The sequence below is a fragment of the Bombus pyrosoma genome, linkage group LG3 (assembly GCF_014825855.1).
Source record: "Bombus pyrosoma isolate SC7728 linkage group LG3, ASM1482585v1, whole genome shotgun sequence".
Classification (NCBI taxonomy): domain Eukaryota; kingdom Metazoa; phylum Arthropoda; class Insecta; order Hymenoptera; family Apidae; genus Bombus; species Bombus pyrosoma.
Genome location: NC_057772.1, coordinates 2,566,620 through 2,582,588, shown reverse-complemented (window position 1 = coordinate 2,582,588; position 15,969 = coordinate 2,566,620). Strand labels below are relative to the sequence as shown.

General features: G+C 38.0%; 2 protein-coding genes across 7 annotated transcripts; one reads left to right on the top strand and one right to left on the bottom strand.

The window, feature by feature from the left end:
* Positions 1-30: 30 nt before the first annotated feature.
* LOC122566394 lies at positions 31-14,045 on the bottom strand. 6 transcript variants are annotated; one of them, XR_006316503.1, is made up of 8 exons: positions 13,293-13,900; positions 12,118-12,634; positions 10,959-11,004; positions 9,842-10,072; positions 6,940-9,697; positions 6,566-6,797; positions 1,654-6,476; positions 31-1,212 (listed from the first exon to the last, which is right to left on the bottom strand). XR_006316503.1 is itself a non-coding variant. In XM_043723588.1 (8 exons), the coding sequence occupies exons 3-8, from the start codon at positions 12,172-12,174 to the stop codon at positions 6,468-6,470; spliced, it is 3,333 nt and encodes a 1,110-aa protein (XP_043579523.1). In that variant the 5' UTR covers positions 12,175-12,634; positions 13,293-13,369; positions 13,949-14,045; the 3' UTR covers positions 31-6,467. The 6 variants fall into 6 exon arrangements, 2 of the variants coding, with proteins under 2 accessions (XP_043579523.1, XP_043579524.1); XR_006316502.1 differs by having other exon boundaries at positions 31-2,564; positions 2,667-6,476; XR_006316504.1 differs by having other exon boundaries at positions 31-2,930; positions 6,218-6,476.
* A 74-nt stretch (positions 14,046-14,119) lies between these two features.
* Positions 14,120-15,785, top strand: LOC122566400. Its single transcript, XM_043723614.1, has 5 exons — positions 14,120-14,448; positions 14,549-14,599; positions 14,672-14,806; positions 14,877-15,093; positions 15,161-15,785. The coding sequence occupies exons 1-5, from the start codon at positions 14,339-14,341 to the stop codon at positions 15,704-15,706; spliced, it is 1,059 nt and encodes a 352-aa protein (XP_043579549.1). The 5' UTR covers positions 14,120-14,338; the 3' UTR covers positions 15,707-15,785.
* The last annotated feature ends 184 nt before the right edge of the window (positions 15,786-15,969 follow it).

Here is a 15,969-nt window from a genome sequence, read left to right as displayed (position 1 = left end):
GAATAGGGAGAAGGAGAAGTAAACGGAGAATTTCTTTTTAATCTCTTTATTTCTTCTACTTTCTTAATAAATCAGTGACTCGAGTCGCTACAAACTGTGTATGAGTTCCTTTTATAATTTACTTACGAAATACGTAATAATGAATTTTTTTTTCCTTTTTTCTTTCTTTCTTCGATCACCCTCGCTCATTCACACGCACCCGCTTACCTTGATTATAAAAAACTTGGAAAAAGATAAATCGATCGGAAATTTCCATTCACCGTTCGATGGAATGCGTTCTAAACGTGTGATTATGGCCCGGTACGTAAGCTCCCGTCGCTTTATCGTTTCGTTTGCCCTTTTCGAATTCATCGTCGCGCCTTTAAACGCGTCGACGTTTACGCTATAATAATGAGGATTTCGAAAATAAACGCGGCATTTATGTATATTAAATATTTTCTCGAGATTCTCGACAACAAACACCTTCCATCGCGCAATTGTAAAATACCATCTTTCCATTCTATATATTTTCCTCTTCTAATTCGTAGAACTCTTTCATGGGGGGGGGGGGGGAAGTAGAACTTAAACACACTGTCGAAGGACGATTTCTCGCGATTGGCTTTATATAAAATTTTCTCTATTTCTCTGAACGATATCTTCGCTTAAAACGAGGATCGTTCTTTCGAATCCTTTGTAGTACATTCGAACAGTCCGAACTGAATATTTTCTTTCGTTTTATGTCGAGAACGGATTGTCAAAGTAAACGGATTCCGATCTGCTCATTTCTCTTTTCTCTCCTTTTCTCGGTGCTCTTGCAGTGTATGCCCTTATCGCCTAGTGGAATTCACGCATTCCCCTTTCCGATTCTTTTACGTAAGTACACATCTATCGCCTTAACGCGTGCCATTTTGAGGTTATAAATAATAGCTGAATAAAGATGGCACGGTATTCATCACATGCGAATCGTTTACGCGGAACCAGCTCGCTTGGAATGACTCGCGTGCAACCAACGTGTTACTTCTTTCGTTATATCTATAGCGTTCTTTCATTTGCACACGATCATCGTCCGTCTGATCAGCAGACTGTCTGCGGCAGAAGTATGTACAGGAGACTTCGTGACTCGATGCTATCGGTCTCGTCGAAATAGCCCTCGCATTCTTGCGCTTAACGTCTTTTCTTTTCTTTACCTGGCACACGGAGACGGTTGGATCGCACGCGTAAAGCTGCTCAAAACTATTAAGAAGGAAAGCAGCGTATTTAAAGCGAGTATCGTATAATAGATTACAAATCGAGGATGAATATTTTATTGGGAATCTCGTCGAATGATAACTGGTCGAGTAATTTTCTAATTAGTTAGGACAGCGTAAATAATTGTTGTTCGTGTCGCGTATTCTATGTAATTACAATAGAGAGTTGTATCTTTTTGTAACGTTAAAAAATTAATTTCGAACAAAGTACGAAAAAATTTGCCATTGTAATTTCACGTTAACCATTCTCGTCAAACATCAAAGAACCGTTTTCGTTCGAAAAATTGAACGTAAGATCGAGATACACAAATTTGAGAATCACAGTAGAGTTACAACAAACTTCTTGTAACTCTCTTGGTATCGTTGAAAGTACGACCATGAATCATCCAACCAGAGATCGTATACTCGAAATATAAGAAGGATGTACCTTAAGAATGTACTTTAAGAAGCAAACGGCCATTAGCAGTTCGTCGAACTGAAATATCCTTTTATCGGTGGCTCGACGATATCGCAGAAGAAGAAACGAGAACGCGTTAAGTAAGAATCGAAGAGCGTAGGAAGACGCAGCGCGTCCCCTCTCGATTGCACTTCCCCCATTTTTACCCGTAATTACTACGATCGCGTGCAATCGAGAATACTTTCGAGTCGAGTCGATAGCATCGACGATCACGAGGAACGGATTGCTTATGCATCTGTGTTCGCGTGTACGTACAAACGATTCGCGATTAGTTTCTTCTCTCGAAAACCGATCGCGAAACCATTGCACACACATTAAAAAAAAGAAAAAAAAAAAGACAGATTTAAATTCACACGGAGAGAACAAATATCGCCAGTTTGTCTGTCTCTCTTCTTACCTTTTTGGTTTTGTCTCTGACGTTCGTATGCTACAATATCTCTGTGTGTACGTGTGTCTCTATTTGTGTACATGTGTATATATGTGTACGCGCGGTAAAGCGTTTCAGATTGCTCGTATCGCATAAATAATCCCTGACGACGACAATACGGACCGCTCGCGGTTCTCCCGCCATTAAATCTCTTTCTCTCTTTGTTTCTCGCGAACCAATTATTCCATCGTTGAACGTGCAATTACACGAAGCGGCATTGTCACGCGCGAGCGAAATCAATCGAAACGCGTTAATGGTTACCGAAGACGATCTCAGCGCATTTCGTCACGCTAGATAGATATCTCTCAATCTCCTCTCGAGCCGTTCCATTCTCTTCTTTCTGTATATTATCTGGTATATACATTAAGTAAAAGTCGTGCCTCGTCTTCTCTACCGGCGATTCTCTCGGATCACAAAATAAAGAAACCTCGGTTACGCTAATGCCACACACCGACTATATGTACAGAAATTATAAACAGAGCATATATAATATATATATATATATATATATGTATTATATATATTATATATAATACCCTCGAAAAACGTTACTCACTATTCGTGATCAATAATATCGTTAGTAAATTCTTAGATATGGTTGTTCGAGGCTCGAAGGCTGGCACGCAACTTCACGACTTCCAGCAATTCCTCGTCATCTCGTCTCAAGCTCGTTCGAATGCCTGCAGGGATCGTGTTTTTTCTAGAGCGTATCAGAGAGTCATCCGAACACGTTGTATGGCAACGTGCGAGAAACTCGATTTGATTATTCTTCTGCGTTCGTCGTACTTTTCGGATTGATCCTTTGTTGACTAGAAGCTACCTGTTAGCATTTAAGAAGTCTTATTATAAATGCAATCGTTGCTATAGCTTTGTAACTACACGATACGATTCGATTTTTGTACGTTGCAATCGAATATTTTTCTAAAAATGGAATGATAAAGAAGAAGAGACGATTCAATTGACGATTTGGTCGCTCGAATAACGAGCTCCTTCCGTACAATGGAGCGCGTGCTCAGCCTTCGACCTGTCCGCGATAGTCCCTTTTACAGTAAAAATATATTATCGCTACGATAGTACTTAACTTTGACTAGCATGTGTTCATAGAACCGATTCCCAATTCTTACGCCATCACGTAGTATCGATAATAGCGATCGCGTTAAACGGTACGCTCTCGTCGAGACGTTTCATTTTTTCGTCGCTTCGAAACTCGTTCTATTCGATTGGGAATCATCGGATGCAACGTATAATAGAGTCGCGTAATAAATCCGTGGACGCACTCTCGTCACGCATCTCTATTATTCCTTTTAATATTATACAATATTTACTGGAAAATCGTGGGGTACAATGTCAGCTTGTATCTTAAAGATTATACCTTTTCTCGACGTTACGTTCTAACAACTTCCTCCGGGTCTCTACGACCCTCGCGAGAGAAATATAAAGGTCGATCGATTTAATTCTACGTTCGGATAATCTTGACATTTTAATAATATTCGTACGATTCTTGCTCGACAAGCATCCTTCGTGCCGTGTTCTATAAATCATTCGTATGGAGAATACGAGTTTCTCGTAATGTAATTAAGCATATGAAATTCGGACAGCTTGGACAGAGCAGAGCGGCTTGGTACCTGTTAAATTTGCCAAGCGCGACAAGTGTCTAACCTTAGTCTTGTTTTTCCGTATTTTTCTTTTCTTTCGCGTTTACGTCTCGCCATATCTACGATATTATAGAAGACACAGACACAGGTTCGATGCACGGAATGCAGAGTAGAAAATAAAATGGAGAGAAGAGTCTCCCTGATTAAAAATGGTTAATCGGAAAATGGCGCTCGAAGGGAGCCGCACGCGTGAACAAAAATGATATATAAATCTAGCTTCTTTAGATATTTCCTACGATTTAATCACACAGCAACTATTATTTCATTCTTCTCTCTTTTCTTTTTTTTTTTTTTTCATTCAGTCTTGTGATTAATACTACTTTAATACTTTTACAATTCGTTATAAAGTCAACTGTAAGTATATAATTCTTTATACATAATCGCTCTGTGTGCGAAACAGCCTTTAGAGCTATTTGCTCGTGGCCCGTTTCGCTTCGGATCCTTACAAAAAACCGCGGCGTGATAAAAAGGACAAGCGTGGCATTGCTACAGCGATAGTTGCGATTGCTCTGATAGAAAAAAGTAAAAGAAGGTTAGACCAGAACATAACCTCGAAAAATCATCGACGGACGTAGTAGTATTAGAGAGTTATTACAATTTATCGTATATTACAAATTCTGTTCTGGCTCGATGAAAACAATTCCTTGAGTGTTGGAGAGGGGCGACAGGGGTGGGAATACAAGCTATATTGTCGTTGAATCATGATTCCCGGTTAACTTTACATTGTTCAATGAACCTCTAATATGCATGGTAAACCCACGTTACCGTTGATCTTTTTGATTCTGAATACTGATTTGATTATCCACTCCGCGGAGCGTAACATGTACGTGAAACAGAGAATAATCCGCTTTAATATATTTCAATTGCGAAAACACTCGATATCGATTCTTTCACTTCTCTCTCTCTCTCTCTCTATCTCTCTTTCTCTCTTTTCTTTCTTTTCATTCTTAATGGCCATATAACTCCTAGCATTTCTATTATTGCGTTCAGTATCACTGCATTGCATAATATCAATATCGACCAGCCCGACCAGCGCGTCCCAAAACTCGATTATCCTCGGTGCAAGATTCTATTAACGATCGCGTAAACTTGCGCGCGTTTCTTTGTTTTATTTCTCTTTTTTATTGCTTTTCATGCGCGATTTCGACATAAGCAAGAAAAATTGCATGCCATGAAAAAATTCGCAATTACAGCTCGCGCATATATATATAATCAATCTTTCTCTTTTTTGTTAATGACGATCAAAAGAAAGTCCGAAGCCGTGCAGACGTAAAATAGGCCTAACTAGTTCGATTTCCCTTCGATACGTCGTACTAGCTCCCTCGCTTAATCGTCTACGATATACTTTTATTATCAAAAAGATCCTGCACCGTTGAAGTAAAAATAAATATTCTTCGTTTCTTTTTTTTTTTCTTTTTGTCGCTTTTTTTCGTAAAGAATTCCATAGACATATACGTTCTTCGCGCATACGAAACGACATAGATATATCTTAAGTACGAATAAAAAATATCTTAAGTACGTTTGCTACTATTACGAATAAAAAAATGAGAAGGGAAATATAATATTGCAATTATGATTCTAAGAACTAATTCGTTGCGTAGACCTACGTAAATCTAATAGGAAAATCATATGAAATCGAATGTACATGAATGTGTAAAAATGGGAACGTATTACGACGAGAATGATTGCGAATAAAAATGTCTGCCCATGAACCATTAAAATTGTTCAATAAAAATAATTCGAGTTTTATATCAGTTCGCGTATCCTTAGGACTTATTTAAATCTTGTTTATAATCTATACATAGTGCCATCTTTGATTGCCCACAGACTACGATATCCACCATATAAATCTCGTTAAAAAGAAGACCATTTCACGGCTATATAAATGTTTATCTTAAGCCTTTAGAAAATAACTAGTAAAGATTTGAAAACCCTGTGAACGCTATGCAACTGACTACTTTCATTGCATTTTCTTTTCTTTCTTCCTCTCCATCTGCTTTATCTTTTGGTTGTATATTTTAGAATGTAAATCGATGGTATCGCGTTAACCAGTATAAACACGGAATGCATTGATTGCAATCCTCTGGTTTAACCGCTTTACAATACCCTATATAGAAGTATACTCATATAAAATAAAACATATCCAAAAAACGATATACTCATATAAAGTATACGATGCACACATTTGTTTTTATCCTAGGGCAGGATTCTTACTATACAAACTATTACAGTTTCTTATTGAGCATATTTTAGAAATTGTTTGAGTCGTTGTAGGAAGTATTTCAATTGTATATTGACTTCATTTCGACTATACGCTAGAACCTAGATTCTCTTACGAAAACTCCCCTCTGTTAGGTTCTTTTTGATTGTGCGGGTTCGCTTTGTAAGAAGACATTATCATAAAAAGACATAAAGAACGCAGAAAGATAACCGTCCTGAATAAATTCCTTACTGTGATTCCTGAACCTTGGACCATTGGAAGATGATATCCTCGTTCTTCCCGGTTTAACGAAATGCACCTTTCATACCGTGTGCTGCTTCGAAGAGCGTTAATGGTCAGTTTTACTAGATACCCGCGTATAGTGTAAACAGTCACGATGCCCCGATTATAATTTCTACCATGAATACTCTTACTGGTTTTGTTTGGAATTCCTAGGAACTTCAAGTTTTCCGCTCTCTTGCCAAACAGTGTTTTGCTATGTTCAAGCTTCCTGTAAAAAGAATAAAACAATAAGCATAAATTATTAACAGAGAGTTAGCGTAATCGTAATGCAACAATTCCGTTAATCATTCTACTCACATCGGGAAACAAAAAGTGTTCACGAGTAGGTTGTGGCTGTTCAAAGGGAGAGCTACTCATGTATCCAGGCGAAGGGGACTCGCTTTTCTCAAGCACCGGGGTAATATTCGCGTAATTGGCGGATGGCGTCGTCAACGTTCTTCCTTGCTCAACAAGAATACTTCTGTCAATCTTGTAATACTCTTTCCCGCTGCGAGGACGAAGCGTCGTTGCCACTGCTCTGCCACCCAGTCTGCAAGAAAACCGAGTAAAAGACTGAGCATTCATCTTCTCTTCTTAATGACCTCTTCTACGCTTGGTCGGTGTTTCTTCGCTAGAGGGCGAAGAAGCTCTAAGAAAACGTAACAATTACATTCTCTATACGAGTACCTTACCTCAGACTGTCTGGCGTATCGGATGACGAGTGGGACGACAACGACAGTGTCTCGATGTAGTCGGACATATCGGATGTACCGCTGCTTGTGCTTCGCGAGTCGATATAAGGAGCATTAGACACTTCCCCTGGACTATTGAATCCTTTCGTGGCCTTAGGTAAACACGTGGGAATATCGGCTTCCGCTGAAGAGGATTTTGTAGGGATCTTAATCTTTTGAAACTGAAACGACAACTCTCGAAGCGGATCGCTGGACTTGGACTTCCTTGGTAGGCTGCTGTGATAACACGTAGGCGGTGGACTCTTCCTATAAACTGACAACACGTTTTGCTTTCTCGCCGACGTCGATGGGGCCAATGACAATTCGAACTCGACAAACTCCGCCGTTCTATGACTAAGAGATCCCGTAGAAACGCCTGAGTCGTTGCTACTAGAAGAGTCTCTATTGTGACCGGTCTTGGATGGAACGGAAGAGGAGCGTCGAATTTTTATGAATGACGGCTGAGGTGAGGTTATCGATATCTGCCCGCTATCTTGATTTATTTTGACCTCTGAGTTAACGCACGGGGAATGGGTCTCCCCTCTAACCAGGGAAGCTTTGTCCGCTTCGCTGGAACATTTGTGAATGGTCAACGTCGATGGGAACGTATGATTCTCATCGTCCAAATAGTGTGCAGATTCCGCAGAGTAAGATCGTTTTCTCAACAATAGACCAATGTTCCCGTTGGATTCTGTTCCGCTATTTCCCTCCAGGTAACGGCGTCTAAGGTACGGACTAGACAGCATCGCCGAACCTGGAACGCGAAATTCAGAATCGGATCTCTTTTTCCCTCCCTCGCTTAACGCGGAACCTGATAACGCAGGATTACTCGAGCTCTTTATGCCGCTACAAATTCTCGACAAAATCTCCTTCGAACAAGCATTGTGCGCTGGCTGCATCGGTAGGTATCCAGAGAACGGTTTCTTTGGTGTTTGCTTTTCGAGATCCATGACTAAGTAATCGTTCTCCCGGTCCTTAACGTGGCCACATTTCTGGCATATCTTGGACGAATCTTCTGTGGGCGGTTCAGATGTCTCGTCCTTAATTTGATTGGAAAATTTCTCAATTTCCTCCTGTGAAATTCCACTCTTTGCTAAGAGATCTTTGCTGTTCTCATAGTGTTCGAGAGATTGGGTAAAGTCTATGTTCGCGTAATTCGTTTGTTTGGACTCAGGTTGCGTGTCGATAACAGGCTCGACGTTCTCGTAATTGTTCGTTCTATTCTCTGGGCATTCGCAATTGTCTTTGTTCTTGTCTTCGTCGTTCTCCGATTTCTCCGACTTCTTCGGCCGTTTCGCCGTCGCGTAAATCGCGATCTCCCCGCTCGCGTTCACAACAGGCATCTTACCTTCTCCAGAAAGTTTCACGGGGTGTACGGCAACACCGGTTGGTTCAATTCCTGCTCCACGTCTGCAGTACGGCAATACAAAACCAGCCCAACTCATCATGTTTTGGCAGGGACATCCCGAGGATCTGGGAGATTGAACGGTGAGTTTAGCCGGGCAACCACATTGTTGTAATACAACAGCTTGAGGCGCCTGTGGCGTATCGTAATTAGGATAGGTTTTTGGCAGTGCTAGACATTCTTTAATTTTCCTTGGCGTGTCGTAATACTGATCCGGTTGGGAACTTTGTTCTAACAGCATATGATGGCCCAAGATCGTTTTGGGTACGTCGTAATTCTCGTAAGGACCAGCAGCCGCGGTTGCATTTCGTGCAACCAGCTGCTGCTTGCTACGCGAGTGCACGCAAACTTGTTCATTTGGCAAGGGCATAGGAGGTTTCTTAACCTTCTTCGTGGCAGTGTTTTGGGACGGTTTCGGAGGTCTCGGTGGCAGTGCGCTAGGGCTTGGCGACACGCGATGAACGCTCGTTTGTTGTTGCGAGCTCTTCGAATTTTGCGAGCAGTGACATTCCATCTGCTGTGAACTGGAATAGTCACTGTCGTGGCTGCTACTACTGTACGAGGACAACGATAACCGATCGAGCGTACGTGGCTGTAGATGGCAACCAAAATTATTCATCGTTCCTGCTGGACTGCCTATACTGCTTGCTCCGGTCGTGGTGGCTAAAGTCGACGATTTGGATACAGTTCCTAGCTTGCTGATACAGCTAGCGCATCTCTCGAGAGCGGATGTTCCTTGACGAGTAAGAGAACAGCTGCGCCATTCCCCTGGCTGATCGGTCAATTCCGAAACGGAGACAGTGTCTCTGCTACTGTAATCCCTGTCGAGCTCTGTTTGTTGCCTACTCTCAGTGGACGACCAATAGGGGGAGCTCTCGTTCTTGCAGCTGTCGCACTGCTCTTCATACGTGGACGAGTAAACAGCCGAGGGGAAAAAATCGCTGGCCCTCGTTTCCGATCGAGAGAACTGACGACGCGGGCTCTCCTGCGCTATCTGTTCTCTGCTAACCGGTCGCTTTTTGGTCAGCTTCCCCTCTGCCGCTAATTGCAGCATCTTCACGATATCTTCTCCTTGATCCGTTATCAACACGTGGAGACCTTCTCCTCGGCCGCATCTCGAACCACCCTCGAAGCAAAATCGTCCTTCCACCACGCCATATCGTCGGAGATGCGCGATTTCCCAAATACCGACTAATCTGGGAGGTATGCCGACGGTGATGCAAAAACGACGATCTTGAATGTGTAAATGTGCTGGTCCATTTGTGAGCTTCGCTTTCGATGGAACCGTAGAGATCAGTATCAGGAACTGCTGATCTGTGGGAGTAAAATAAATATTGCGATAGATCGTGAATTTTTTAACTGCTGATTTTTTAAAGTTTCTTTTTTTAAGAATTTAATTTTTAATCTAATTTTTAAAAAATTCTTTTCTTTTTTATTTCTATTTTTGGAGATGCATACCTTCGCCCAAGTTGTTCGAGATTTTCACTTGCCATTGTATCAATCGTTCTCTAGTGTCGAAAGCCAGAACAACCGTCACGTCTTGGCATATTATAGCTATAGTATTGGATTCCTTGTCAAGAGTGAAACCACTCTCCACGCCGAGAAAATGTTGCAAACTTAATGAAGCTTTCGTTTGACCTTGCTTATATCGATCCTTGCTATCTCCGTAAAGTTGCAAATGAAGACAATCTACAAAGGAGTATAACGTTTTCTAAATAACGTGCATCGTTTGGAATATGCAAACGATCGAAGACTTTTTAATGAAAAATTTCTTTAACGAGTACTTTTTATCGAAGATCGTTCGAACGAAATGTGTCAACGACACTTCACACGCTAACTGACGAGCACAACATGCTATTAATACAGTTATACAGACGTAGAAACGCACTAAATCCATTCTGAGACCCTTCTATGTACTTTTAACTAATTCTCCCTAAAGAAAATTTATGAGGTTCTGGTGTCCCTAAGTTTTAAAATATCCTCGAGTTACTAGGGTCAGGTATTAATGGTTATTGCCAGAAGCAAAGCTCTTCTTGGAAATTTTTTGTTTCTCCAGCTAGTCAATCTATAACAGATGTGCCAGCTGCCACCCTTGGACAGAATCAGAGGGAGAGATTCTTTATGCTGATAACAAGTAAGGAAATTCTTTCAGAAGATATGATTAGGAATGTAGTAGGAAATAGAATTGGCATTGCTTTTTAGGGTCAGTTTGCAACATCTGGCATTCCCTTGTTCCTTGTAGCTCAAACATTATCATTTTTTTATCAGCATTGATAAGATTAAAGGGACTCATTCTTATGGTGCACAAGAATGATTCATTGTGAGGAATGCACAGATGTTATGTAAAAAGGGAAGAGCTTTCATCTTTGACACCAAGAATAGAGATATGTGCTATAAAATATCCAACACTTCCTGTCTACTATCTACAATTGATTTCTCATGTTTTATATTAGTGATAATATCTTATATTTCTGTAGGTGACATGAAAGGCAAAGTGATTTCCTATCAAGTGTACTCCTTAATTGTAAAGGTAGAAATGAAGTCCATTAAAAGAATATAAAAAACACATTTTTACCTGCAACCGGTGACAACTTCCTCATGACACACCATCTTGATTTCCACTGTAATGCAACAAACAATTTTGAATAACTCAATACAGACATAATTGCTTTATTAAATTGATATCATTTGATACAGTGTCGACGAACATGACTAGTAATCATATGCATGAATATCATATATTAGTATGCTACATGTTTGCATAGACTTATTATGCAGGGAAACATATACATATGTAATACACATTTGCCTGAATCTATTCAGACCCTCTGTACCCCTGTGATAAAAATAAAAGAGTTCCCTACCCTTTCTCATCTGAATGATTTCTTTGATGCCCCAATGTAAATAAAAGAAAATGAGCTAGCTTTTTATGGCTTTGTGGCTCTTCATTTCTTTCACATTAAATACTTCCTTAAGCCTTCAACAAACTACTTAAAAGTTGTAATGTTCATTGAAATCACATCAGGATACCTTAATTTGACTTCTTGCCCCGTGGACAAATAAACTTCACCATTGTACTTAAATCTCAATGGGCATAAAGAAATAAATATTTGATACTAACACAAGCTTATTGAAACATTCAAGTTTTCAATTACTACATGAAGCATGGCTGCTAATTAATATTTTACTATGTAGAAAAAGTTTTAATTGAATGTATAAAATTATAAATTCTTGTACAATATAACTTTCAACATATTACTACAATTTATGGTGTGTGTTCATAAGAGAGACAAAATTTAATCACATTTTAATTGAATTCTGACTTTCATATTTTTCATTGATTCAATGAATGCTTACACACATACACCTTACATGCAATGTATATACGTATATATAACTGTTTGACGAGCGCGTTAGCGCAAGATCCTTACATCATTATATAATTTTTTTTATTCAAACTGTACCGTACTCAAGTGACTTTGGAATAATTAAACATGAACGTGAGTTTGCTTTGAATTATGATCTATCAGAGCGGAGCATCGTTAAATTTCTTCGCGAGAATATAAACGAGCATCGTGTAATATCACATTACACAGATTTGTGAGGTAAATTAAACCATGTTATTTTAACGAATATTGAATTAAGCAATTATCATGCTGATATTAATTAGATACCTCGATGGTAAATGAAAAAAAGGTAAGTGTTAGAGGAAAAATTCGAACGAAAGTACTTACCTTTTTGCCGTCGCGAAATTTGACGTTTCCCTCGATAATACAATTGTTATCCACCATTGTAGAAGGCCGCTACTACCGAACTGCTTTTAGGTGCTTTTCTCATCACTATATGAAAGCATTCCGTTTACTTAACGCTGCATACTGAGACACTATGGAACACCTTGGAACACCATGAACAACAATGCTTCCCGACGCACGTTTTTCTTTTTTGCTCACTGAACAACAATGACAATTCTCGTTTACGAATCACGCGGCAAAATCCATACTCCGCTCCGACAGCACCGAGCATCCATCTTGACAATCTTGACTTGCTGCGTGCACTACTGCGGTCCTGCTCCCTTTCGAAACCGTATTCTGCACATTATCCATTCCCCTGCACTTTGGTCCAGTGGCGTAGCATCTACGTTTTTTACTTCGATAAACTTTCTTCGCAAGCGCCGCTGGAATCGATGGGTACCGTTTACAACAGCAGGCGCACGCCGCTCTCGCGCTAACGATTCGAATTCTCTACGGAAAACTGAATTTAAAGAATTAAAAGTTCACGTACTATTTCCTATTCCTTATGTTATCTCGACATAAATTTGTAAGCTTTCGCAAACGACGGTCCATTTATATATTACGTATATCATACTTCATGATGTACTGAATTTTCATTAGTAAAAGAAATTAATTAAGAAGGTGAATTCGTGAACTTTTGTGATTATGTCTTCCGAATTAATTCCACAACGTTCTCCCTACATTCCCTTTAACCTACGAAATGCATATATAAAGATCTACAAATTCTATTCAACAGTTCGAAGCAGTAGCTGTAATAATAATTAATTTCTCATAAATTACATTCGAAACTTGGATAAAAATTATAGTAGTTGAAAGTGTAAACTTTGAAATACGTGTGCTTAGAATGTAAATTGATCTCATCTATTAAAGAAGTTAAAATCAAATTGTTGCACTTAATGTAATTTGGTTTTCTTTCTTCTAACAGGTGAAACATGGGAAATGCAGAAGAAGAATAGATATATACAAGGAGAACTTTTAAACAACAACTAGATTATAGATAGAAGTTTTTTCAATCAAAGATGAGTAGAGAGAACGCCGATTTAATGTTTAAAAAGTCAGTCGAAAAGTGCGAACAAACAGTAAAGACGTCTAGTGACCAACGCTCGAACTATACGTACATTTCCTCGATAGTGCTTTTGGTGGGAGAAACGTGTGTATGTACGCTAAGAGTAGAAATGTGTCTCGTACTGTGAACCTGAAAGATAAGGGTGGAAAAATATAAAAATTGCTTATAAGTTTAATGAATTATCGGAAATAAATTGCGTTTCTTTGCAACGATTACAGAAACAACAATAATAATATCAGGATCAGTCAGCAATAACCAACGATATAATAAAAACTAAGATTATTTATTGCAAGATAATTATATAAAATATTAAAATTATATAAAATTTAGAAAGAGTTTCAATAAACCAAAGTAATTTAATAGCATTTCACGATCTTTTTATTCATTCGTTTCTCTAACCATTTCCACAAAAAAATTAAACGAGAAATTCAAATAGAAATAGCATAAGAAAGATCGCAAAACAGCTTTTGAAAGTTTTGAGAAGTGACATCAAATTCCAAGAATTATCGAAATCGTGTCACCTCCTATGTTGTAAGTTTACACTAATTATACAATTTTACAATGGGTTAATAATTTTCTGTATATAATTTGTGTAATTGCGTAATTTTCAAATGATTTAATTCCGTTCCTCGATCAATGAAGGTGAAACTATTCTTGACATACGAAAATGATGATCAAAAACTTATAAATGCTCGTGATACGACTTACCGTTTTGCCGCTCATTTTCGAATCGCCACTAACAATAAGCCCCTACTTTTGGCCGATTCTGTTTGAGTCAACGACTTGATACAAACGCACATTTCCCCTTTCGCCATGTATACAGTTATTTCCCCCACCAAACATACCGAAGAAAGAAATATGAGAATAGTTCGGTTATTTGACCGTCAGGAGCGGTAATTCGTAAAATATGTTTTTGATTGAATTCTCATCTCTCTACTCATCTCTGATTCGACTATCATGTTAAGACACGACGCGACGCACTAATCGTGGTGATACTATCGTGTTGCAATGTGACTATGTGAAAGCTAACCTATAATAAAGCTAACCTAACGTGGAAGCTAACCTATATCTAAAAATCAATATTTTAATGTTTCTGCTATGGGTACTCCAATATTAACAAAACAACAACAGAGACAGTCATTGTCAGCGAAAAAAGGATCAGTCAAAGGATTACGAAATGTCTTAGCACAACCACAAGATAGTTATTGGTAAGTGTAAATATAATTCGTATATAATTCTAATTAATAATTTCATTTTAAAGATACCATACTGAAAATGTTTATATTCGCATTATATATATATTTTTAGGCCAATTGTTGATGAAGAAAAGCGTCCATTGTTGGAAGATGTTTTAAACAAGTAGGTTTTAAAAAATTGTAAAACATAGAAGATATTGGTGTAAACTAATGCTTTTATAATTCATATTTATAGATTAATGCCATCTATAAAACGTTCGTCTAAATTGATTCCATGGTCACAACTTAGGCATATGAAGAAAGAAGAACGTATAAAAGCCAAAAAAGAAGCGCTTCTAAAACAAGAAAATGTTCCTAATTCGGACTTAGTGTAAATATTCTTAACTATATTGTTACATACTTCTTTGATTTACATATACTTTTAAAACATACATTTGTAGAAATTCTGTGATCTTGGGCATAAATAATATCACAAGATCTTTGGAAAAAAACAATGTCTGTTGTACTCTAATGGATGCGAACATTTCGCCGCCACTTTTAATAAAGCATGTTATTTATATGGCACAAAATAAGAAAATACCAGTGCTATTGTTGCCTAAATTGAAAACTGTAACATTAAATACCATAGGATTTGCATCTGCTGCATGTGCCTTGAAGGTATAATATTTAAATACATAAATGACATTTTGCTGATATTATTTTATTTTTATTATTTTGATTTCAGAATTTCGTGATGGATTCTACAGATCATCATTTTCATCCTCTGTATACAACAATATGTGATATCTTTAAGGATGTGCCTTTACCAAAAAATAGGCTCCAATTATTCAAAGAGATTGAAACATTAGAACAGAGTAGATCAGATAAAGAAGACAGAAGGAGCGTTGAGAGTGAATCTCCAGTCTCCTCGGAACCAATTAAACATACGGTATCTACAAATGTATATATGTATAGATCTTCACGCAAAGAAAGGGCATTTGTTCCACCTAGCATAACAGAAAGTTCCACCAATGAGCCCATTGTGAAAAAAGAGGAACAAGATAATTTTATTTCTTTAACTAATTATGATTCCGATGAATTCGATACAAGTATAAAGAAACATACGAGATATACTAATATTCATGAAGATCAGTATCCGACAAAACGAAAAAAGTTTTCGAGAGTTACTAATACATCTGCAAATGTTAAATATTTACCTTTAAAAGTCAAACGCTTACAGGGTAACGTTAATCGTGCAAAAGCGGGGAAAGTTTCCAAACATAAAAAGTAATGTCGCATCATATACTTTATGAATGTAACCAGAGAATTTGTTATCTTACATGTTAATAAATATCGAATATATAAATACACTTTTTATTTTATTAAATAAATAGTCCTTACAACATCAGGTATATACATATATAAATACATATATATATATGCATATATAAATATACAGAAATAACAAAACTCTATTTTTTATACATATAAATACATTATATACAAAAACTATATTTTCATATAACTAATTTATATATATAGCAACTTTTATTT